The 25,046-nt window shown below is 37.8% G+C and overlaps 1 protein-coding gene, 1 non-coding gene and 1 pseudogene across 2 annotated transcripts in view; 2 read left to right on the plus strand and 1 right to left on the minus strand.

The window, feature by feature from the left end:
- The window catches only part of SACS (sacsin molecular chaperone), an 82,153-nt gene that overhangs the window by 12,454 nt on the left and 44,653 nt on the right, over nt 1-25,046 (minus strand). The window contains exons 7-10 of the mRNA XM_049778209.1: nt 22,001-22,147; nt 15,710-17,195; nt 14,727-14,818; nt 3,610-3,636 (exon numbers count right to left, since the gene is read on the minus strand). Of these exons, the coding sequence (XP_049634166.1) occupies nt 3,610-3,636; nt 14,727-14,818; nt 15,710-17,195; nt 22,001-22,147 (1,752 nt within the window). The remainder of the gene's footprint in view (nt 1-3,609; nt 3,637-14,726; nt 14,819-15,709; nt 17,196-22,000; nt 22,148-25,046) is intronic.
- Nucleotides 3,017-3,149, plus strand: LOC126016505 (small nucleolar RNA SNORA51). Its single transcript, XR_007498300.1, has one exon. It is a non-coding gene; the product is annotated as a small nucleolar RNA SNORA51 (small nucleolar RNA).
- LOC126016381 (ubiquitin-conjugating enzyme E2 variant 1-like) lies at nt 17,669-18,041 on the plus strand (annotated as a pseudogene).

Here is a 25,046-nt window from a genome sequence, read left to right on the forward strand (position 1 = left end):
TTTAAATATGTCTAATTATCTGGTAAATATATACAAATGCAATTAACATGAAAAATCTTTGTACTTACATGTTCCTAAATAAAATAGCAAAGAAAACAGGGATAAACTTATATAAGCACCACTTTATTTAAGATGCTTATTAGGTTAGAGAAAAACTTATCAATACAAATTTCTTCTAACTACACTGTGTTACTTCATGTTTTCAGGTACCATGAGGCTGCTAGGACAGAGAAAAAAATCACAGCAGTAAGAATTCTTCTGCAGCTAAAACAGTAGACATCAATATGATTGCCTTTGAACTACTAACTGGAGATATAGTCAGATGCCACAGTCTTTCTGGGACTAAAAGTTTCTCATTTGGAAAAATTAATAGCATGGTTCTAGTTCTAAAGTATATGCTCAAGGCATATTATTATGCTAATTCTCAAGCAACTTTAAATTTTTTTTCTACTGGTTTGGCAAAACATTTTCTGAAAATTTTCCGCCTTGTAGAAAAGTAGGCACACAGGATACTGCTACAAAGCAGGCATGCCACCTTTTCACAAACCAGGAGACTGACACACATCCATATAAGGAAAAGGCTTTTGCTGATTTTTAACTACTGGCTTAGAAAAGATTTTATCTTTAGGAGCCAGAAAGAAAGTACAGTGGGTATGATGCTTGCTTTGCAATGCCAAAAGGGGTTCAATCCGTGGTACTCCATATAGTCTCTAATGAGCCCACCAGGTCACAGAGCCAGAAGTAAGCCAAGAGTACCATAGTGTATGTATGGCTTCCCACCAAAAAAAAAAAAAATGTTTTAGCTCTAAGTATATTCTCTGCTTCAGAATATGTATAATACCAATAAGAACTGAGTGGAAAAAAACAGCACTCTGTATCACAGGTATATACTTAGCATATAAAGAAATAAAAATGCATATCAAATTTAACCTTGTAGAAAACTAATACTCCATTTTAGCTCTATGTATATAAGTATGTATTCTAAAACTCTTATATTCTAAAACACTGATTTGCAAGAAATTTATATGACACATCTCCTGAAATCTTGCCAGTTTTTAGCTACGGAAAACTCTTTTACATTCTTGTATATAAAAAAACTGAATTTAGCGTTTCCCACTAAAATTATCTTGCAGTTTATAATAGATATCTTAAAAATTACTTTTATGAAAATTTAAGCAAGAACAAAATACACTTTTATAACTTTTGAAAGATATCAAGGTCTAAATAATTTCATTTTTTTACATCATGTGATTTAAGGTCTTATTAGTAGCCTACATGGTACAACTCATTAATCAATGAATCCCATTTAACTATAATTTTGTAATTATTTTAATAATGATATTCTTTAAAAAGTACTTAATAAGTAGAATTAATTATAATAGAATATTCAAATTATAAGACAAAAGATATAGCAAAGACACACATGAGTTAAATATCAAAAATCCACACTTAGAAAACAAAATTAAATATACCACAAAAGATATTACATAATTACTACCATGTAAATAATATCCATGACATGCAATTTGTAGATAATACTATCTGATATCCCTTCTATAAAACTTGACAATTTATGAAACACATACTAAACTTAAAAAAATTATCCAATAATAAAATGCAAAAGTAACACCAACAAAGCACATAACACATACAACATGCAACTAATTCATGCTCAACTGAAAAAAATAACAAAAAAAGGAGAGAGAAAATGCAAAAGACACATTTCTAATTATGTAAACTGATCCATCTATTTTCTGTTTATTTTGGACTTAAGGCTTTAGCTTTTAGACCTAATCAATACATGTTAATTCAAACCACAATTTTTATGTCCTGGGTTAGAAAGTCACTGAATTATAAAGCACCACTAACAAGATCTGCAAAATAATTTATCTAGCTTTTGTGTCTGTGTGACCTCACCTTTAAAGTGACTAGCAATGTCAAGAGATTAAATAGGAGCCAGGAGATAGTTCAGCAGTTCAGACTAGAGACCAACCTGAATTCTTTTCCAGGCACCACCTGGTCCCCTAATAACACTAGGTGCTCCCTGGTGCCCCCCAGCACTGCTAGATGGCTCCAGGTGGCCCCTCCCCAGCCATGCAAGACATGAGCTGCAGCACAACCTCAGTTCCTTACCCAGGTGGCTGATATTCACAGGTGGGGCCGCCTAACCTCCTGAGTACCACTTGCCCCACCCAACAAAATAAAAGATTAATTCTACTGTGAAATATAAAGAGCTTATCTAAAGTATTATCAAATAATTAGTTAGAAATAAATGTTCTGGGGCCAGAGCAATAATATAATGGGTAAGGTCTTGCACAAGGTCCTGAGCTTGGCAGGAGTAATTCCGGAGTACAGAGCCAGGAATAATACCTGAGCATCATTGACTGAGGCCTGAACAATGAGAAAGAAATCTTCTAAGATTAGTTTCTGCTCTGAAAGCGGTCACTAAACCAATAGCAATGAATCATGATTCAGACTGTTTTATATTGTTAATATTTGTTGAGTTTGTGTTTAATATTAAGTTGAAAAAGTATTTCCAACATTGGAAGGAAAAGGATATTATCATTGAATTCCAAAGGTTCTTTAGCAAAAACTCTCATCCTCAGTGCTATCATTAACCACCTGAAGAAATTTTCTCAAAATTCTGGGGTTAGTGCAACTGGAGTCAGTGCAGGATTTTGGTATTTTATGACCCTAATGAAAACCATGAGGTTTTCATGACACTCTGCAGCTGACTTACATCCAAGTTTTGTTTTCTTGTTTGACACATTAAAAATAGATAAAACACTAATTTTTATAGAAAAAAAAACTTTAGTTTTTAAATTAATTTTTGTGTAAGAATAGGCTGCTTCTGGGACTATACTGACTCCAAAAATAAACTCTTTAGTAGGTTAGTAATACAGCTCAAAGGACTCAGATATATGTCTTGTGTGTAATGAGGCCCCATATTTGAAGCCCTGCATGATTGTCACACAGCAAGATAAGGTATAGCCTTATAAGGCTATAAGGCTTATAAGGCCTCCCAATTCTTACCATAGGCTGTGTTCTTTACACTGACTGTATAGAAAGAGGAGGTACAGTAAATGCACCCCATATGCACCTCAACCCAGGCCCTTTGCCTGGTCTGTACTGTGAATTGGGGGACAAAAAAAGATAAGGTATAGCCCTTATAGGACCTTAAGGAGGTCCCTAAGCACTGCTTATGTGCACTTTGCAGCATCCAACACAGCAGCACCTTCAGATCCACAATGCATAAGAAGCTACCAAGCTCCAGGGCAGCATGTAGAAGATCCCCTCGACAGAAAAATTATCATTTCCATAAAACAAATCTTAATCCATTTTCTAAGGATAATTCCTCCACCTGAAATACTAAATGTTCTATGAAATAAATGTTTCCAAATTATTTAAACATGGTTTTATTGTGGTATTTATAACAACTATCTAGATTACTGCGCTAGTAGTTTCCTCTCTCCTTTAATAGTTATTGCCACAACAAATTGTTGACATAAATTTCTAACTACTACTGTAGATTGAATAAAATTAGGATTCAAGAAACCAAGTGAACAAAAACATCAGGCTACAAATGAACACAACATTTAGTTTTCATACCTGAGTATCCCCAGAGAAGTTGTTGTGCTAGAATATAATTAAATTCATCCTTAGAAAAAATCCAGAATCATCAATTTTCACATATGGATACAGAAATTACTCTGCATGTTAAAATAATACTCATTGCAGAATCTTTATAAATATCATTATGTGGAAGATAAGATAAAAGAAAAACCCCAAACATAATAGAAATACATTTTAAGAATTAAAAATGTATTTCAAAAAAAACAAACTGCCTAATTGTGGATACATTAAAATTGGGGAGCCTTCAAAAAGAGGCTAAGAAAAAGATGCATAAGCTTTAGATGCATAAATTGCATCTCAACATAAAATTACATGATAAGTTACCAAAGAGATTTTTGTATGGGTTACCATCATACATTACTGAGATAGTATTAGATAAAAATTAATTAAAGGGAAGAACTCTAGGGCCAGAGCAACAACAGAGCTGGTAGAGTATTTGCCTCACATACTGCTGACCCTCATTTGATCCCCGGCATCCCATATGTCCCCTTTTTACTGCCAAGAGTGATTCTTGAATGCAAAGCCCACTGTGTGTGTGTGGGAGGGAGGAAGAAAGGGAGGGGGAGAGAGAAAGAGAGAGAGAGAGAGAGAGAAGAGAGAGAAGAGAGAGGGAGGAGAGAGAGAACAAAGAGAAAAGAACTCTGATTTTAAAAATGTTTCAGATATGCTACGATGTAAGTATGTGTTTTATTCTGAATATATGATAAAGGGAGGTTTTAACCATGTATCTCCACTGCTTGCTTATGGTAGCAGCCATCAATAATTACTAACTACAAAGAATTATTCCATGTACACCTAATCTATTTTCTGACGTAAGCAAGCCATTTATTTACAAAGTACATCCCAACAAATCTATGTATTGGTTCCTTGAGCTAAGTTTGGCTTAATAACTTGGTTTAGTAGCAGAGCTCAAAGTTTTTTTTTCTAATCCTATTTCCAATTACTTTAGTAGTATTTTGTCAGTCAAGTATTCCAAAGGTATAATATATTTTGGAAATAATGTTGATCTAAAACTGGCACCGAATTGCTACATTTCCTGAAGCTTCTAAATTTATATAAGCAACATTATTATTCCTATAAAATATACAATAAATCACAACATAGCTATGTGGGCACGATCCCCCCAACTATGAGATTCACAGCATCTCCTATCCACACTCAAGTCAGAATGCATGCAGGCACCTCTGTAAGGCAATCACAGCTACTCTACCCTACTTAGCCAATATTTTTCATATTCAAAGAGAACCCATCACAGTAAATTACAGCATCATTTACACTACTACCCCCACTTAGCTGTGAGTTCCTTCAGTTTTACTCAACCATACATTATCCCTATTGTGCCTGGTACATAAGGGAAATTTTAAAACCATGTTTATTGAGTCTCTGGTCAATAAACCTATGAAACAAGGTATTAGGTGATATATATTACACATATGACCTTAGGTCCTACTTAAGAGAAATTCCAAATAGAATTAAAATTGTACAAGAAAGGTTTTCAATGACAAATTGTGATCATAAAAAGTTTAGTAATATTTAGAATGACTTCTGCCATCATCCCCTCACACTTACTCTCATCAACCCTGTGATAAAGCAATCTTGCATTCTATGTAGTTACTCATAAGGGCCACATATATATTTGTACGGACATATGTTACTGTATTACCATAATAAAGAAATAATCAAGAGAGGTAAGCAATTTGTTTGAAATCACACAAGGTCAAGTCTGAGCCCAGCTTCATGTGACAATACCAACAAAAGGGAGTATCTTCCCCCTCCTAAGAACAAAATTTTCAAGGTTACCTGGACACCAGAAAGACAAACCAAGAACTGAAAAGAGAAAAACTGTGTGTGAAGGGCAGTGATAGGCACTTGGAACTACAAAACAAGCCATAGTCTTCAAAGCAAAGAAGCCCACAAAGGTCAATGGCTGCAGAGTAGTCTGAAAAGTTGTACCACCAACAATCAAAAAAACTCTCAAGCAGTTTAGGTACACTACAGTGGAGGTGATTAATGAGCTTAAAACAACAGTAGTTCAGAAGTTATTAAAATATAAAAAAATATGAGTGGGGAAATGTGAGGTACTCCTTCCCTCAATGCCCTAAACTTCCTATTGAAATGGTGGATTTATATTGACATGGGAGATAGGGCCTTGGAATAAACTGAACTGACTCCAATGAAACTTCAACTGACTACTAGTGATTATTTCTATGCCATTATCCTGCAACCTTCAAACACATCGGCCAAAGGGCTACAGGAGCTGTGCAGAGAAAGGCCTCACCCCAACATAGGACTTTATAGTTTGTATTTATACAACAACTGGTGGCCAGCATGGGGACAAACCTGAGGACCCAAGAAGTCTGCAACAATGGTGAGTGCTTTGACCCTATGGTTATTCACAGCCTTTTTAAACTGGACTGAAAATGGAAAGCACAGAATATTGGAGTATATGGTGCCTAATCTGAACATGGCAGACCTCTTCAGGCAGGAGTGGAAAGTGAAGGGGGAAGATCTGAAAACTTAGAGCACATACCCCCAGAGGTCTACGCACCCAACCTTTCTTCTATGAAAGGTGCCTTTTCCAAGAACCTAGGTCCTCTAATCTTGTAGAGGTCACTGATTGACAAAAGGCCAGAAAGAGCTCCACTGGAAGGGGAACTGCAGCCCCAACCCAGATTCAGGCCTAAAAGAGCTCAGCTGCTCCAGGCTCCCAGACACATGGCAGCAGCGGCAGAGAACTGTAAGCCCCAAGATGCTCACTTCCTCAGCAAGCTGTAGCAGGAGCACTCCCTGTAGGCAGAAGCGACCACAGGCACTGTGCTCCAGCACAAGCTGTCATGAAAGGTAGCGGTGGCCCCAGCCCAGGAAGTTCCAGCCATAGGCTGTGGAGCTAAAGCCATATGGCCAGCCTGCTCACCCTAGGGAATCACCCCTAGCTGACTGGCTCTGGCAATCATTATGATGGAGAAAAAGAAGATGGAGAATCCAATACCAGCAAAGCTCAACAAAGAGGCTGATTTTCAAAACCTCCCTCATCGTGTGTGTGTGTGTGTGTGTGTGTGTGTGTGTGTGTGTGTGTGTGTGTGTGTGTGTGTGTTTCTTTTGAATTGTTTTTTGGGGCCACACCTAGTGATACTCAGGTTACTCCTGGCTATGTGCTCAGAAATCTCTCCAGGTTCAGAGGACCATATGGAAAACCAGGGGATTAAATCACAGTCCATCCTAGGTTAGCATATGCAAGGTAAATGCCCTACCACTGTGCTACTGCTCCGACCCCAACCTCCTGCATCTTAACTTTGGTTCAGGTTAAATTTTTTTTACCCTATCTGCATCGGTCACTGCTTTGCTAGTTAAAAATGTGTTTTATCTATATGGTTCTTACTGTTTTGTTCTAAGTTCCACTGCAAACAAAAAATTTTGTATCTAACTTTCGTGGTTCACAATTAGTGTACACAATTTTGGGGAAATGCATGTTACAGTTTTAAAGGTACTCAGCTATTATCGTGAATGTTTCCCAATAGCTATGATGTTTTATTGGGTATCTTATGTAGTAGCCTATTTTCAAACTGTATTATCTGCAGAAAAGTTCTAATGTTTATTATCAAAGAAGTCTAGGGAAAAAATTGCAATATGTATAAGATATGGAAAAGACTGATTGTTTTTAAAGGAATTGTGTACAATTTAAACTTTGATGCTTTCAGTTATAATAGTAGACTTCCTGCATTTGGTTTAAAAAGAAACAAAAACAAAAGTTTTGTAACTTTTCTCATTTTCTTTTGTTTTTGTTTTTTAATACACAGGAAGAAATGTGAGGTATTCCTTCCCCCCCCCACCCTAAATTTTCCATTGAAATGTTAATATCACCTGGATGGTCAGACCCGCCACACCTGAGATGGGCAGGGAAATATTTTTTTCTTTTTTTTTCTTTTTGGCTTTTGGGCCACACCTGGTGACACTCAGGGGTTTCCTGGTTATGAGCTCAGAAATCGCTCCTGGCTTGGAGGACTATATGGGACACTAGAGATCGAACCAAGGTCCAACATGGATCAGCCACATGCCTACCACATGCTCCAGCCCCCCTGCTGGGGTATCTTGAATAAAGAATAATAGTTTGGCTGGGTGGAAAAGAGGAGAGGTAGAGGCAAAGTGACAGAGGAGGAGCAGACAAGAAGCTTCTGGGAAAAGGCTTTTTAGCATAGAAGTCATGTAAGGAAATGCACATGGCGGATAGGGCTTTGGAATAAACTGAGCTGACTCCATTGAGACTTTCCCTGACTGTTCGTGATTATTTCTACACTATTATCCTGCAACCTTCAGACCTGCTGGCCAAGGGGGTATAGGCACTGTGTCAAGAAAGGCCTCACCCAACCTAGGACTTTATAATTAATTCAACAGGAAATAAAAAAATTATAATCAAGAAATGAGGAAGTTGAAAACCAAATACAAAGAAAAACAAGATAACAGTGGCAGACTCGAGTTACAGCAGCTGAAGAGCAAATCCATGACATCTATGATGTAACAAAGTAAATCACCAGAAAACAACAGAAGATGCAAAAAAGTCTGAAGAAAAATCAACATACCAAAAATTTTGGGACAGGTTCAAGAGCAACAATGTAAGAATCACTGGAGTCCTGAGGAATAGAAAAGTGAGGTCAATGGAGAGTTACAAGTCAAAGAAGTCCTAAGTAGGAATTTTATAGACTTAAGAAGCATCTGCACCCAGAATCAAGAAGCTTTTATGGTTTCTAGCAAAAAGAAACTAAAACAGAAAAATGCCAAAGCACATTCTAATGAAAATGACAAAAGACAAGGACAGAAATAGAATACTGACAGCTGAAAAATAAAAGAAGGAACTTATATAAAAAGGAACTCCATAAGAGTCACAACAGATCTATCAAATGAGACCCTATAAATCAGAAGAGAACGGACATTTTTATATTGTGTTTTTGTGTTTCTAAGGTATATCACTAAGAGTGGTATTGCTAGATCTAAACACAATATAAAAATGTCCTCTGCACTCCTATATTCATTGCAGTACTATTTACAATAGCCAGAATTTGGAGTCAACCCAGCAGATGAGTGCCTAAAGAAACTGTGGTATATTTACTCAATGGAATACTATGCAGCCATTAGGAAAAATGAAATCATGAAATGTTCTTATACATAGATGGACATGGAGATTTTTATGGGGAGTAAAATGAGTTAGAGGGAGAGAACACTCTCACTCATCTATGAGATTTAAGAAAAAATAAAGACAATATGGTAAAAATATCCAGAGAAATAAAGATGACAATGGACAAGCACATAATCTTAAGAGAAATTTTACATGAAGTATATTAAAGGATCTTCTTGAAAAATATGAAAAATGCTACAAACACTCATAATTTCTATAAAATGATGGCGTCTCAGTTTTCAGTTAATGTCAATAGCTTGAACCCACCAATCAAGAGAGGTAGGATGAATCAGAAAACTGAAGCCAACTTTCAGCTGCCTATAAGAAACACATCTAAAGAATAAGGGTAAACAGGCTCAAAGATAGAGGGTAGGGTAGCCATACTCTATGATTATATAAATTAATTAATAAAAATTATATAAACTTAAGTATGATTAATTATTTGATTAAAATTAAATTCATTATAAATTATATAAATTTAAATATATAAATTATATAAATTTAAAATTTGTAATTGCTGTAAGGGACTGGAAATTACTTAATAACCAAAAAACATAAAGTGAAACATATTTCTTAATACATATTCATCTAATGATGTGCCATTAAGATATTTAAAGGAACTGACAACAGATTTGATTTTTTTTTTGGTTTGTTTTGGGGCCACATCTGGCAGTGCTCAGGGGTTACTTCTGGCTCTGCCTTCAGAAATCACTCCTGACAGGCTCGGGGGATCATATGAGATACTGGGAATAGAACCAAGGTTTGTCTCAGGTCAGCCGCATGTAAGGCAAATGCTTTACAGCTGTACTATCACTCTGGACCCCTGACAACAGGTCTGAAAAAAGTTACTGACAATAATTTAACAATAGTGAAAGATTTTAATTTTTCTCTCATTGCACAGACCCAAGAGAGGAAGACCTAAAAGCAGCCATGAGAATAGAATTCCAAGCCATGCTAGAAGAAATGAAAGACACACTGGCCAGAGATTACAAGAAATCAATAGATGAACAAATGAACCAACTTAAAAAGGAAGTCCTACAAAATATAAAAGACTCCATAAAAACAGAATGAAAAGAAATTCATAAAACTGTAGAAAGTAAGAGCAAAATCGCACAGCTTGAGAATCACATAGAACAACTCAAAGATATCCTGCAAACAAAACACAACAAAGAAGCCAACAAAGAAATAGAAGGTAAAGCACTGGAAGTAAAAGTCTGATATTTAATGAACAAAGACAAAGAAACAATCTAAGAATTGTAGGTATATCAGAAGGGGAGGAAACAGGGAAAGGGGAAGAACAATTAATCAGGGAGCAAATCCAGGAGGTAAAGAGAGTCCACAACAAAATAGACCCTAACAAACCAACTCCAAGACACACACATAGTAATTCAAATGGTAAGAAATAAAGGAAAAGGCAACCTACTTAAAGCAATAAGGGAGAAAAAAACCCTCACATACAAAGGAAGGAACATTAGAATCAAACCAAATCTCCTATATAAAATACTTCAAGCAAGAAGACAGTGGAATGACATGTTAAACCACTGAATGAAAGAAATTTTCAACCTAGAGTCCACTATCCAGCAAAACTCTCAATCATATGGGAGGGAAGACTAAAATCATTCTCAAACAAAAATGAATTTGCGTTATTTGCGCAAACAAAACCGACCCTAAATGACCTACTCAGAGACGAATTACACAATCCAAATCCCTGATTGTAACAACAACCACCCTAAACAATACAACTGCACAACAGCCCTCTCTGTCAATAATCTCATTAAATATTAATGGACTAAACTCTCCCATTAAAAGACACATAATAAAGAACTGTATTAGAAAACATAAACCAGATTTTTACTGCCTACAAGAAACACACCTACAAGTACAAGATAGGCACAGGCTTAGAATAAAAGAATGGAAATGAATTATCCAGGCCAATGGAAATGAATTATCCAGGCCAATGGAAATCAAAAAAAGCAGGGACGGCCATTCTTATATCATACCAAATTGCAAGAAAGTGATCAGAGACAAAGAAGGTCACTACTTACTGATCAGGGGAACACTAGACCAAGAAGTGCTAACACTGGCTAATATCTACGCACCTAATGCAGAGCCAGCAAAATATGTACTGCAACTGCTTGCAAAACTAGAGAAACACATGAAACGGAGTGTGATAGTAGTAGGAGATCTTAATACTCCACTATCACCACTGGATAGATCCACCAGACAGAAAACTAACAAAGAAATAAGAGCCCTAAATAAAAAATTAGAAGAACTAGGGCTAATAGACTTATATAGGGCCCTCCACCCCCAGAAAGCAGAATACACATTCTTCTCAAGTCCACATGAAACCTTCTCCAGAATAGACTATGTCTTAGGATACAAATCTAACCTGCATAAAATCACAAAGGTAAGGATCATTAGAAGCACCCTGTCAGATCACTATGCAGCAGAGGTCATAATTGACTGTAAAAAGAAGCAATAGAGAAAATCCAACACCTGGAGATTAAACAACATGCTGCTCAAAAACAGCTGGATCAAAGAGGTACTCAAGTAAGAAATAAAAAGATTCCTCGAGACAAACGACAATGAAGAAACAACTTGTCAAAACTTGTGGAACACAGCAAAAGCAGTAATCAGGGGGAAATTCATAGCAATACAATCCTATGTCAGCAGAGAGGAAAACGACAAAATTAGCAGCTTAAAGGACCATCTTAAGGAGCTGGAACAACAGCAACACAGAAACCCAAACACAACCAGAAGACACGAAATAATAAACACCAGAGCAGAAATAAACAACATAGAAACTAAGAAAACAATACAGAAAGCCAATGAGACCAGGAGTTGTTTTTTTTGAAAGAATAAACAAGATAGACAAACCACTGTCAAGACTCACCAAAAAAAAAGAGGAAAACACCCAAATAAGTAGGATCACATATGAAAGGGGAGAGATTACAACAGAACCCCAGGAAATCCAACATATCATGAGGACATATTATGAACAACTATACTCAGTTAGGCTAGAGAACCCAGAAGAAAGTGATAGATTCGGGGCCGGGTGGTGGCGCTGGAGGTAAGGTGCCTGTCTTGCCTGCGCTAGCCTAGGACGGACCACGGTTCGATCCCCCGGCGTCCCATATGGTCCCCCAAGCCAGGAGCGACTTCTGAGCGCATAGCCAGGAGTAACCCCTGAGCATCACCGGGTGTGGCCCAAAAACCAAAAAGAAAGTGATAGATTCTTGGAAAAATACCAGCTTCCAAGACTAGAAAAGGAGGATTTAGAAAGCCTAAACATGCCAATCACATCGGAGGAAATTAAAACAGTAATTAAGAAACTCTCCCAAAACAAAAGTTCACCATGCTCAGATGGTTTTACAGGTGAATTCTATCAAACATTCCAAGAAGAATTACTTCCACTGAACCACAGGCTCTTCCAAACCATTGAAAAGACAGGAATCCTCCCCAATTCCTTTTATGAGGCTAACTAATATCACTTTGATTCCCAAAGAAGGCAAAGAGACCACCAAGAAAGAAAACTACAGACCCATAAAAATCCTTTAGGTATCTTATACAGGATTACAGGTAAAGAATACCATGGGAAATCACTGACTCCAACGGAAGTATTTCATAACAATTTGTTTTAATGCCTTAATCTTACTATATTTAAAATAACCTTTCAGCTTTTCTGTCCACAGGCATTCTTAGACAAAAAGGGTGGACACACTAAGACGGCATCTCGGGACTCACTCACACGAGATACCATATCCAGCTTACACTATGAGAATGTCCTGATAAAACTCTTTTTTTTTTTGGTTTTTGGGCCACACCCATTTGACCCTCAGGGGTTACTCCTGGCTATGCACTCAGAAATCACCCCTGGCTTGGGGACCATATGGGACACCGGGGAATCGAACCGCGGTTCATCCGCTTGCAAGGCAGACACCTAACCTGTAGCGCCACTTTCCCGGCCCCCTGATAAAACTCTTTAACATACCCTTTTTCTCTAGGTTATACCTTCTTTTAGGACCTGAAACATGTGACCAGCCAGACCACCAAAGCAGCAACTGTGACCTACGGACTTATAGTACAGGCCCTACTCATTGAACACATTCAAGCAAGCTAGCATCCCCTAGCTCTTTTCTCCTCTCTTCTCACTACTTTCTTTTTTTCTTTTTTTCTCCTTCTCTTTTTAATTTATTTTCTCTTTTCTACTCTCCTGCCCCATCCAAATACGTTCCCTCTTCCCCCCTTTGGAAATCCGACTATCCCTTCACCCCTCAATCCCATCCAAATTTTCCACCTTATTAAAATTCTTCACCCTCAGTTCTTAATCCATTAGGCATCAAGACTCACCTCCTACCCCAATGAACCAGCATCCAGCACCCAAGCGAAGGGACAACCAGTCAAACCCACACCTGGTCCCCTGCAAGAAAAGGCAACCAACTCCCCTGCTGACTCATGCTGTGCGGTCCTCCTTACCAACCCTTCCAAACGTGGACTGTTATTTGAAACCGGACTTAGCTCTAAAAGTATCCCCAATACAAGAACTCTTCCCAAGACCTCCCTTAAGCAAATCTTTTGCCATTCTCAAGAGGGTCAGGTTGTGTGAAGAAAAGGCACCCAGGAACCCACACACCACAAGAAAATCTCAAAAGACAATGGGGAAACATATACTACCATCATAAGTATAAGACCTGTATTACACTTCCTCTTTACCTGCTTTTCCTCAAATGTAAGGTAGTCTCTTGCATCACTTTGTTCCTTTAATTACTTTTCTATTTCATTTTTAAAATCTTTTTTCTTTTTATATATGTGTGCACATATATTTTTATTTCTATTTTTATCTTTTTTGGGGTGTGACCTATTTCTGTTCTCTTCTCTTTCCACCCTCAAATGCACCAACAATATAATGTTGCACCATTTCTCCCTACAAAGGCACACTAAAAAAGGGAAGTCTTACATATAAAAACGAGCTCTCATCTACTAGAGATAAGAACTCATACTTCTTTACAATACAGGGGCATCTCCCAACTTGAAAATATGTCATGTGGACCCAACTTAGACACAACTTAGACAGGTGATTAGACACCAACCGTTCAGCCTTGAAACCTGGGTCCCAGACACAGAAATGACACAGTTCTTCACAACAGCCACAGGAAACAGATCCCATTGATGACAAATTATCATCAACTTTTCCTGTAGGTATTAATTATTTAAAAAATAAAACACTGTTAAGTTCTAAAAGATGTGTCACAAATATCTTTACCAGTGGGACAAATCAAAAACTTTCCAGAGTAGCATCTAACTTAGAAAAAAATTAGAGTTCCTTGAAATGAAAAAGATATTTAATAAAGTTGAAAGATGGCCAACTATATACACTATATACACAATCATTCTCTTTTCCAAAAAGAAGTCTCATTTGAGCACCATGGTTCTTTGCTATGTCCCCAGGAGTCTCATTTCCCATCACTGCTTTAAGTTCATTGGGTCTCTTTACACAAACCCTTAACACTGTAGTGGGCAAGGTAGCAGAGCACCAGGACAACTAAGCAGAAGATAGTCTGAGCTCAAGGCCTGACAAAAGTTACCCTGACTACCACATATACAGGGTAAAAGCCAAAGTGACAAAAGAAATGAAAACATTGAAAAACTATAGAATACTGTATAATTATAATAAAATAGTTCCATAAATATTTATTAACACATCATGGACAATTTAATACAATGTCATCTTTTAATTCTTTCAGGTATCAGAATCCAGTAGAAAAATATCTTAAAATATAAAATTAGCTAAATCATTAGCTAAAGCTGTCAGACTTAAAATGGGTAACTATTGATAATTTCACTGATTATACTAAATAAAAACTTATTTTAAAAACTACTAATATTATTATTAAACTTAAGAAACAAAGCAACTATATAATACCTCGGGTTTGGGCAGCTTCCTTTAAAGCAGCAAGAAGGTGAGGTTTCAAGTCATCTAAAATAAGTCTTCCTTCAAGACCTGGGAAAAGGGACCTAAGGAGTGAAAGGAACACAATTATAATATACCTACAATGATAAGATACATTCAACCACATAATTTCACCTCAATTAAACGCACTATTTTATGTAAATTGTAATGTACATATTGGCATTGAATATTCTGTGACCAAATATTTGAGCTCATTTTAAAATCATAACAAGAAAATCTAAACAAATTAAACAAGTATTTTCTGAAATGACAATCTTACTTATTCAAAGTTTATCTACATTACTGATTAAACTTAGTAGGTTACCACTTTTCATAGCATTCAGTTATGGAAACCGCCAAGAAAGAATACTGAATAAGGAAACCTGGGAAACCCAAACTGTGGGAAAGGACTAGAATACCCATAATGACCCTGAGGAAGAGCTCCATCTCTTGGTTGCCTGACTCCTAAGTCTAGCTTTTGCCATGACCCTTTCTCCCTGGGGATTCCTACTATCAAGCCTAGTCAGTCCATATGCTCTTTTAGGTGGCATGGCACCATGGTTCAGATCCAGGACCTGTGCTCCTGAGACAAGTATTTTAAACCCTAAATCATCAACTATGCACCTCCTGGAAAACTTTTTTAAGTGATATCTGGTGCTTTTTCTATTTTTCATATAAAAATGTACCTTTTCCTATTCGCATCAAGTTCTTCGACAACAGTCCTCCTAACTTAAAATGGACACGAATCAGTAATTTTCAAATTGATAAACAATGGATTCCACAGACTCAAGTTTATTCCCCCCACTCCAACCCTGCCCTACCCACACTGTCTTCTTAAGACCTTTCCAATAAAGAACCCAAAATGGGATCAGGGGCAAAGATGTCTCTAAGAGTAGATTATGTGGTGGTGGTGTTTGTTTGTTTGTTTGTTTTTAAAAAAAAAAGGTGATTTTTGCCTTGGATAGTCTTCTGAGGTAATATAAATAACATCTTGATCTGATACAGATGAGGAGAAAGAAATGAAATGTCCATTCTGTAAAGGCAGTAGCTCCAGCCCCAGCAGCTCACTGTAAACCTGGTCAGAAAGCACGAACTCAAGAAGGTGGAGCCTGTCACTCGTGTTGTCGGGCTGTGCAGACTTCCTCAGCACCTGCCGCACCCAGGCAGGCGTCACCTTCCTCATGGGCCTTGCAGAGGTGGTGCTGAGGGCAACAGCTGCAGCAAGGTTGGCCGGCACCTTGGCAATCTGCTTCCCTGAGTTCTGAAGGTAGCTGAGCACAGACTTTGTGTATTCCAGACTCTCGTCGAGTTCCGAAAAGTATACCTGTTCCAACTTGACCCACTGGTTGCTGAGGGAATGGATGACGGCATTCTGGAAGAGTTCATTGAACAGAGGCTCCAGCACTGGCTGCCAGTGCACCTTGATTTTGGTCCTCTCAGGCCACAGCTTGTAGATGGCATCAACAGACAGAGGAAGATCAGCACTCCCCTCTGTCTCCAGAAGTTTTATGGAATCTAAGATGAGAGAAGCATAGGCTTTCGGGACAACATTTACTATAAGAAATTCATTCCACAAAGCAGCTGGATCCCGCCATTGGTCAAGCTCTCTCCATTTGATGCTCCTGCGATTGTCTGTCAGGCCAAAGAACCCACTGACATGAACAGGGAGACCTGTCTTGCTTTCCTCGCCAGGTGGTAATGGGAGGAAACAAAATGCTTTTCCTGAGAAGTCAGATGCTGCACCTTTTTCATCCTCACCTCTATTTAATAGAGACATGGCTATTCCAATGATTGGGACAAACTTCAGGTCATCGGCTAAAGCATCAAGTTCACCACTGATCCCTCGTCCTCCCACGCTATTACACACCAGCCAAGATGTCTTCTGTGTGTCTTTTGCACTCTCATCCTCTAAGACAATAGTCACAGGGTAAGACACACAAGTCACACTGTTGCTTGGAATTTTCTTACAATAATTGCTTATAGCAGTGCCTAGAATCTTTATGGAATTTGCACGTTCATGTTTCCAAGACTTGTTCTCACAAGAAGTCACTCTAAACACCAGCCTCTCTGTTCCATCAGATTCTCGGACATGTAAGGAGACATCCTGCACGCTTTTAAGGAAGAGGAGCACTGTGTCTGCATCGGCCTGGAAAGACTTGAACAACTCAAGAACCTTTTGCTTATTATAAAGGTTACTACTTAGCTGTGATGGCTGTAGGCGAAGAGGAAAACGGAAAAATGTTCCTTGAAAATGTCCATTTGTAAATGTTTCCTTGGTGCTCCCAAAAATGCCAATAAATGGTGCAAACTGATCTGAAAGTTCATTTATTTCTTTGCTGTCATCTTTGAGATTCCAACATTGGCCAGATTCATGTAGACCAAAAAGTGTCTGGTGAGGATCTAACATCCCAATCTGGTCACCACTAAAAATACAAGGAACATCTGTAAGAAAAATTCAACAGTTATGGTCAGCTCTCAAAGTTAATGGACAATAATGACATGACAATAATCCATATGAAACTATTACACACTGAAAAAAAGCATGAGGCAAAAAATGACTAAATTTATCTAGAAATAAGTAATTTAGCTTTGAAAAAATGATTCCTTTACTATGAAAATTATTTCTTTTAGTTTATAAGTGCCAGAGAGATTTTACATATTATATATTCTACATATTACTATAAATATTACTAATTCTGATTACTAATATGTATTTTCAAAGATTTACTGAAGAGTTGAAATATGTAGAACCCCCAAGTTATCCTACCAGGCTTTACTGGTATGTGAACCTATCTACAGAATTGTATTCTAGGTAGAAAACCAAACTTCAGGACAGAACGAAGATGGCAGCCACACAGGATCAATTTATGAAAACATATATATGTATATATATATATATATATATTATATATATATACAGCCTTAAGAGAGAATGTGTCCCTAAATACCCAAAAGCAACCCCCTTTGAAAAATTTGTAGCAAAATTAGTATAAATGTAGTTAATAGTTCTAAAGGCATGGAGAGTCCAAAGAACCATCTCTGCACTAACAAAATGGCAACATTCCTATAGCATCAAAGTTATCCTGCAAGAACTTTGGCTGATGATGTCTTAAGACAGGGATGGTGAACAAGTTCAACACAAAGAGCCAAAATTTTAAACTGTGAGAGTCAGGGAGCCACACCACACAGTGACCTGCCAACACAGACAAACACTCACACAAAAACACCCCATCTTAAGAGAACATGAAACTTCCTCAGCCAACAGAAGGACAGTGTTACAGCAACTAATCAAAACAGACAGCACCCTTCCCCATCATTTGGTTTCATTTTAGACAGTAGGTCCATTTTCTAGATTCATCTCAAAGACCTCAAAGTACTGATAAGGAAATTCCCATTGAAAGGCAATTTCAAATTAGTATACAAATTAGTATACTGCTCATGATATTAATGTGTTTTCTATTTAAAATATAAAATTGTGTTCTGACCAATGAATTACCCAGTCCTGTATAATCACTGTTCACTTAGTTAAACTTCTGGGATCCAGAAAGTATGTCGAAATCAATCTCAATCATACCTGATGGGCACATCTAACTCCACTGTGCAAAGATGCTTCACAGAAGTACGTGCTGCAAGTTGACATAGCCTGGGGCTCAGCCTTCCACACCCTCCCTGAACAGCCCTCCAGTATGAGGGCCATTAACAATAGATATGAAATTGTCAGATCCCAGTGTGGGCCTACTGCTGGGTATGTGGGGTACTTTACCTACACCCTTGGGGTCCTTATCAAAATCTTATATGGTGTCCCCCTTCCAAGCCATAGTTTTCTGTGCTCTCCATCATCATGCTGGTCCAAAACATAGATTGTGACCTAATATGCTCCCCTCTGAAACCAGCCTTTTGGGGAGAGAAATTCAGGGCTTTTCCTATATCTTCCACTTATCTTTCTTGACAGGTATTACTTTTCCTTCCTTCATCCTCAAGTCCTCTGTTATACTCTTTCTCTCTGTCTGTCTCTGTCTCTCTCACACACATTCACACCACACACACACACACACACACACTCTCTCTCTCTCTCTCTCTCTCTCTCTCTCTCTCTCTCTCTCCATTTTCTATCACACTCTCCCTTGCTCTAACCAGAAGCCATCAGTTACAGTTGAAAGACTCCTGCTTTATTTAGCTTTAAATCCACAGCCTAAGAAATGTATGCAGTCCTCAGCCCCGTCATCCACAGCCTCTTTGTTTCTTTTGTTTTTTTTTTTTTAACTCAGGTTTTTTAACTTTATGGTGAAGAGTCACAAGGGGTTAGACTACCCTGCCACCTATGCCAGTACTTGGTGGTTAAAGTTGAAGAAAGGCCATATGAAGACACTTGACAGCACACACAATCCCTCTAGATGAATTGTTTTCTTTTCTTCCAATTGCTTTTGCTTTTTTAAATGAAAGTTATGTTAAACAAGTGTTTCATTAGGTCAATTGGTAGTCCATTTGAGTCTGGTTTGGAATCTGACAACTTGAACAAAAAGAACCTTAAATTCTGTGCATACTTTTGTCTGGGTGCTGCCTCTTTCATCTGCAGCAGAGACTTAAGAGTGAACACAGCATCACACTAGATCCTTGAAAATTCAGCCACATTGGCTTTTTTTTTTTTTTTTTTAGCAAATTGCTGCATTTCTCCACTTTGCTATTCAGGACCATATAATGTTGAAATGTGGACACATACTAATATATAAGCAATTCATTGTGTTCTGAAAGGGTTTTGAGTGTTGGTGTAAAACCACTTTTTAAGAAAGCAACTACATATGAAAAGCAACTGTTGTTTCCATTCATCTTTCATGGGGATAAACACCCTAGTTTTAAGGAATTAACATCCTGTCTATAAAGTTTAGCATGATCGTATTCCAAAAACTCTTGTTAATATCTGACAATTGCCAAATTTTATTTATTTATTTCTTGGTTTTTGAGCCAAACCCGGTGATGCTCAGGGGTTACTTCTGGCTATGGGCTCAGAAATCGCTCCTGGCTTGGAGGACCATATGGGACACTGGGGGATCAAACCATGGTCCATCCTAGGCTAGCAAAGGCAAGGCAAATGCCTTACCACTTGTGCCACCACTCCGGCCCCATGCCACATTTTAATATAATAAAAAAACGTACATGTTAATTTTGTTTGTTCAGTTGTTTGTTTTGGAGTCACATGTGGCTGTGCTCAGGAAATACTCCTGGTTCAGCTCTTAGAAATCACTCCAGGCAGGGTCAGAAGACCATAGGGGATACTGGGAATCAAACCTGGGTCACCTACATGCATGGTAAACATCATACCTACTATACTATTGCTTCAGTCCCAAGAGCACTAATAATTTTTTTAAATCAAACTTCAAGCATAGAGTCTCTGAAAAGAGGAGGGGTAAGAGCTAGAAAGACTTGCACTAGGTTGCTCAGTCAGAAAATACCCTGGAAGTTTGCTTTTTATCTGGTTGTTGCTTTATCTTTGTTTTGGAGCCCTAGCCAGAAGTTCTCAGGACTTATGACTCACTATGCTCAGGAATCACTTCCAGTAAGCTCAGGGCACCTCATGGGATGCTGAAGATCAAATCTGGGTTTGCAGTGTACAAGGCAAATAGCTTATAGACTGACTCTAGCCTCTTGAAGTAGGTCTGAAATAAGCATCTGGGTAGATCTCATACAGCCACTCTCAGAGTACAGATACCTGTCATCTCAATATGCTGAACCCAACTACACTATTTACAGAAAAACATTTTGTATATAGCACAGCTCCTAAACTGATACCTAATGCTACACCTACTCCTTGGCCTAAAACAGATATGTATATACTCACAAGAAAACTACCTGTGTTGTACATACTATTTTATGGTGTTCTTTCTTGTGGTATCTTTTTAAGGCTACCAAAGTATCATTTTGACATGTTTTGACACCCTTGCAGAATTTTAGCATCTAACCCAGGGGTGGCGAACCCAAGGCTCTCGAGCCGCATGTGGCTCCCGGCCAAAATGAATGTGGCTCTTTGCCTCTTATCATTGTTTTGTATACTGTGGCTCTTTGCCAAGTTTGGATTTTGTTCTGCTGCTTCTGAGGAGGGACCTCTGAGGAGAGATCTCCAAGTGCGTAGTCCCGCCTCCAGGCTGCAGCATCCCATCCCCCATCCCTAGAAAACAACTGCATGGGCCAGCGAGTGGGGGGACTCGTGTGTCACATGTTGTGTCACATCTTGCCGTTAGTTCTCAGTGTGGAGGATGAAGCACACCCTCACCATCACTGCAGGATTTTGACCCTCACTCAAAATGGCAAAATGCAATATATGTTTAATATATTATTGTTAAAATTATATGCTTTTGTGTGAGTGTTTATCTGTGTTGGCAGGTCACTACGTGCTGTGGCTCTCTGACTCTCACAGTTTAAAATTTTGGCTCTTTGTGTCGAACTTGTTCACCACCCCTGATCTAATCTGAAGCAAAATTAAATCCCGAAGATCACTGTAACATATATAGTCATCATGTTAGCTCTGAATTTGAGATTCATTCTATAAAGACCATAGGAGAGCAAACAACACTATTAAAGGAGTCAGAGCTGAGTAAGGGGTCACTACCTTAGAGGGGCGACCCCAGCATGCTGATAAACTCCCATGCCTTATTGCAATGCTGTTATTCTCCTTGGTGGTCTTAGTAGGATGAATCTTGAATTCTGACCTAACACATTGCTCAGCATCAAAGTGTAGTCGTGGAGGTCCCTGAGCATCATTGAATGTGATTCTGAGCAAAGGATCTGGAAATCCCTGAACATCACCTAATTTGGCTCTGAGCATCACTAAATGTGGCCATGGAGATCTTTAGCATTGTGTGGGCTGCCAGGGTGGTTCCCAGCACCCAGCACTATAAGACCTAAGCAGTACCACATTCTTGGGTCCTAGCATTAAATCACTGGCCCAGCTTACCAAGTATCACCACGCCCCTGAAGTATATCCTAGCCCTATCTCCTGCTAATAAAACAAAAACCTGAGTATTTCATTCTGATTCCACAAGAAAATGATACCATTAACTTTGAATTATCACACACTGAAGATTTGATAGAACTTAGTAACTTCAGAAAAGGTGGACTACAGTAATAAACTTCTTGCAACATTTAGGAAAGGTGCCACTCAAAACAGTATAAGCTCCAAAATTAATGACCTAATTACAAAATACAGGTTAAAATCATTTTTAGTGTCAAGGCTGAAACATCAAAGACCACACCTGTTATATGGTAGACAGAATTAAAGCCAATTCCGAATCTCCCAACCTTCAGAGGATCATCCCTCTTCCTACTCCTGGCTATTTCTTGGATACCATGCCAGTCTTCTTCAGTGAATACAGCATCATTGTAGACATAGAGTGCCGCACCTGCACAGGGATACAGGGGTCAAAAGAAGGCTTACTTTTGAGAAAAATCTTTATAGAAAATTGCTATCTTGAAGAAAAGATGAAAAGTACATAAGTATCTAAAATCTACATTATGTTTTTTTTTTTCCACAATGAAAAGTAAAGCTCATTAGTAAAGATTACTCGCAGGAAAAAAATGCAGTACTGGGGTCCAAAACATTAAAATTTTTAAGGAATTATGGTACATAGACAGCACCTAAAACACAAAACAAGGAAAACAATTAAAATGTACAATACTTTATTTTTTCCTAAATAGCATAATTTTTGAAAGTTCAACTTACCTGAAAATATATCTATTAGTAATGCACCAAGAAACTTTCCATCTAAACAATAAACCTTACTGGGGCCAGAGCTATAGCACAGGTGGGTAGGGCATTTGCCTTGCACAAAGCTGCCCAGGGTTCGATCCCCACATCCCATATGGTCTCCGAACCTGCCAGGAGTGATTTCTGAGTACAGAACCAGGAGCAACACCTAAGAGCTGCTGCGTGTGACCCTATCCCCACCAAAACAGCACAGACACACATAATAATTAAGACATTTTATTAATGTCATAAGGCAATTTTTAATAATGACAATTAACTTTTTACATTCTTTTTACAATATTTTACTTTTTTATATTTTACATTACTTCTATAATTCTAAAATTTGCTAATGACAAAGCACTTTTCTTTCTATAAAAAATAATAATAAACACCGTGATTACAAACATCATTGTAGTTGGGTTTCAGTCATAAAAAGAATACCCTTCCTTCACCCATAGAACTTTCCCATCTCCAATGCCCCCATCTCCCTCCTCCACCTATCCCAAATTTATTCAAGAAAAGCTTTCTACTTCCCCCACTTATTGACATTATTATGGCAGTTCTCAGTGTAGTAATTTCTCTAATTTCACTCAGCACTCTTTTGGTGAGCTTCATATAGTGAGGCGGTCCTTTCAGATATCATCTCTGAAAATTATTTCAATAATATCTTATATTTTCTTAAAACCCATCGGTGAGTGAGACTACTCTGTGTCTCTCTCTCCCTCTGACTTATTTCACTCAGCATAATAAATTCCATGTACATCCATGTATAAAACAATTTCATGATTTCATCTTTCCTGACAGTTGTGTAATATTCCATTGTGTATTTGTACCATGGTTTCTTTAGCCATTTATCTGTTGAAAGGCATCTTGGTTGTTTCCAGAGTCTGGCTATTGTAAAATGTGCTGCAATGAATATAGAGGTGAGGAAAGGATTTCTGTATTGTGTTTTTGTGTTCCTGAGTATATCATGTGAGAGCTTAATTTCCAGTTTTTTGAGGAACCTCCATATTGTTTTCATAAGAGCTGGACTAGACAGCATTCCCACCAGCAATAATTCATTCCCACCAGAAATAATTTAGGGTTCCTTTCTTCTCATCCCACCAGCACTGATTATTCTTGTTCATTCTGATGTTTGCCAGTCTCCATGGCGTGAGACGGTAGCTCATTGTTGTTTTGATTTGCATCACCTGGATGATTAGTGATGTGGAATATTTTTTCATGTGCCATTTGGCCATTTGTATTTCTTATTTGAAAAATTGTCTTTTCATTTCTCCCCATTTTTTGATGATGTGAGATATTTATTCTTGTTAAATTCTGTCATTACCTTGTATATCTTAGATATTAGTCCCTTATCTGATGGGTATTAGGTGAAGAGCTTATGCCATTCTGTGGGAGGCTTTTGTCTCCTAGGCATTATTTTCTTTGAGGTGTATAAGCTCTCAGCTTAATATAAACCCATCTATTTATCTCTGATTTTACTTGTTTGGAAAGTGCTGTTTTGTCCTTGAAGATGCCTTTAGTCTCAATGTATTAGAGTGTTTTAACTATGTGTTCTTCTGTATACCTTATGGTTTTGGATCTGATATTAAGCTCTTTAATCCATTTGCATTTGACCTTTGTGCAGGGTGTTAGATGGAGATATGAGTTCGTTTTTTGGCAAGTGGCTGATCAATTGTGCCAACACCACTTGTTGAAGAGGCTTTCATTACTCCATTTTGCATTTCTTGCCCCTTTATCAAAGACTAATGAACTGTATATCTGGGGAGCATTCTCTGACTACTCAAGTCTATTACACTGATTTGAGGGTCTGTCTTTATTCTAACACCATGCTGTTTTAATGACTATAGCTTTGTAAAACAGTTTAAAGTTGGGAAAGCGACACCCCCCCATATTCCTTTCCCAAGGGTTGCTCTAGCTATTCGTGGGTGTCTGTGGTTCCAGATGAATTTCAGGAGTATTTGATCCACTTCTTTGAAAAATGTCATGGCTATTCTTAGAGGGATTGCATTAAATCTGTACAAAGCTCTGGAAAGTATACATGTTTTAATGATATTAATCCTCCCAATCCATGAACAGGGTATGTGTCTCCATTTCCTTGTTTTATTTCTTTAAGCAGGGATTTGTAGTTTTCTTTATAGGTCCTTCTCATCTTTAGTTGATATTTGAGTTTGTGTGGCACTAATGTGAATGAGATTGTTTATTTAACATCCATTTCTTCTATATAATTACTGGTGTATAAGGCCATTGATTGTGTGTTAATTTTGTAGCCTGCCACTTTGCTATATGAATCTATTATTTCTAGAAACTTTATAGTAGCTTATTTAGGGTTTTCTAAATATAATATGTTGTCAGCAAACAGTGAGAGCTTGACTTCTTCCATTCCTATCTGGATGCCCTTGATATAATTTTTTTACCTAATTGCTATGGCAAGTACTTCCAGTAATATGTTGAATAGGAGTGGTGTAAGGATTTTTATTTACCTCTAAAATTCAATATATATGATTATATAATAATTATGTATAATTAAATATACAGGCTGATGAACTCTGTGT

The sequence above is a fragment of the Suncus etruscus genome, chromosome 8 (genome assembly GCF_024139225.1).
Source record: "Suncus etruscus isolate mSunEtr1 chromosome 8, mSunEtr1.pri.cur, whole genome shotgun sequence".
In the NCBI taxonomy this organism is placed as follows: Eukaryota; Metazoa; Chordata; class Mammalia; order Eulipotyphla; family Soricidae; genus Suncus; species Suncus etruscus.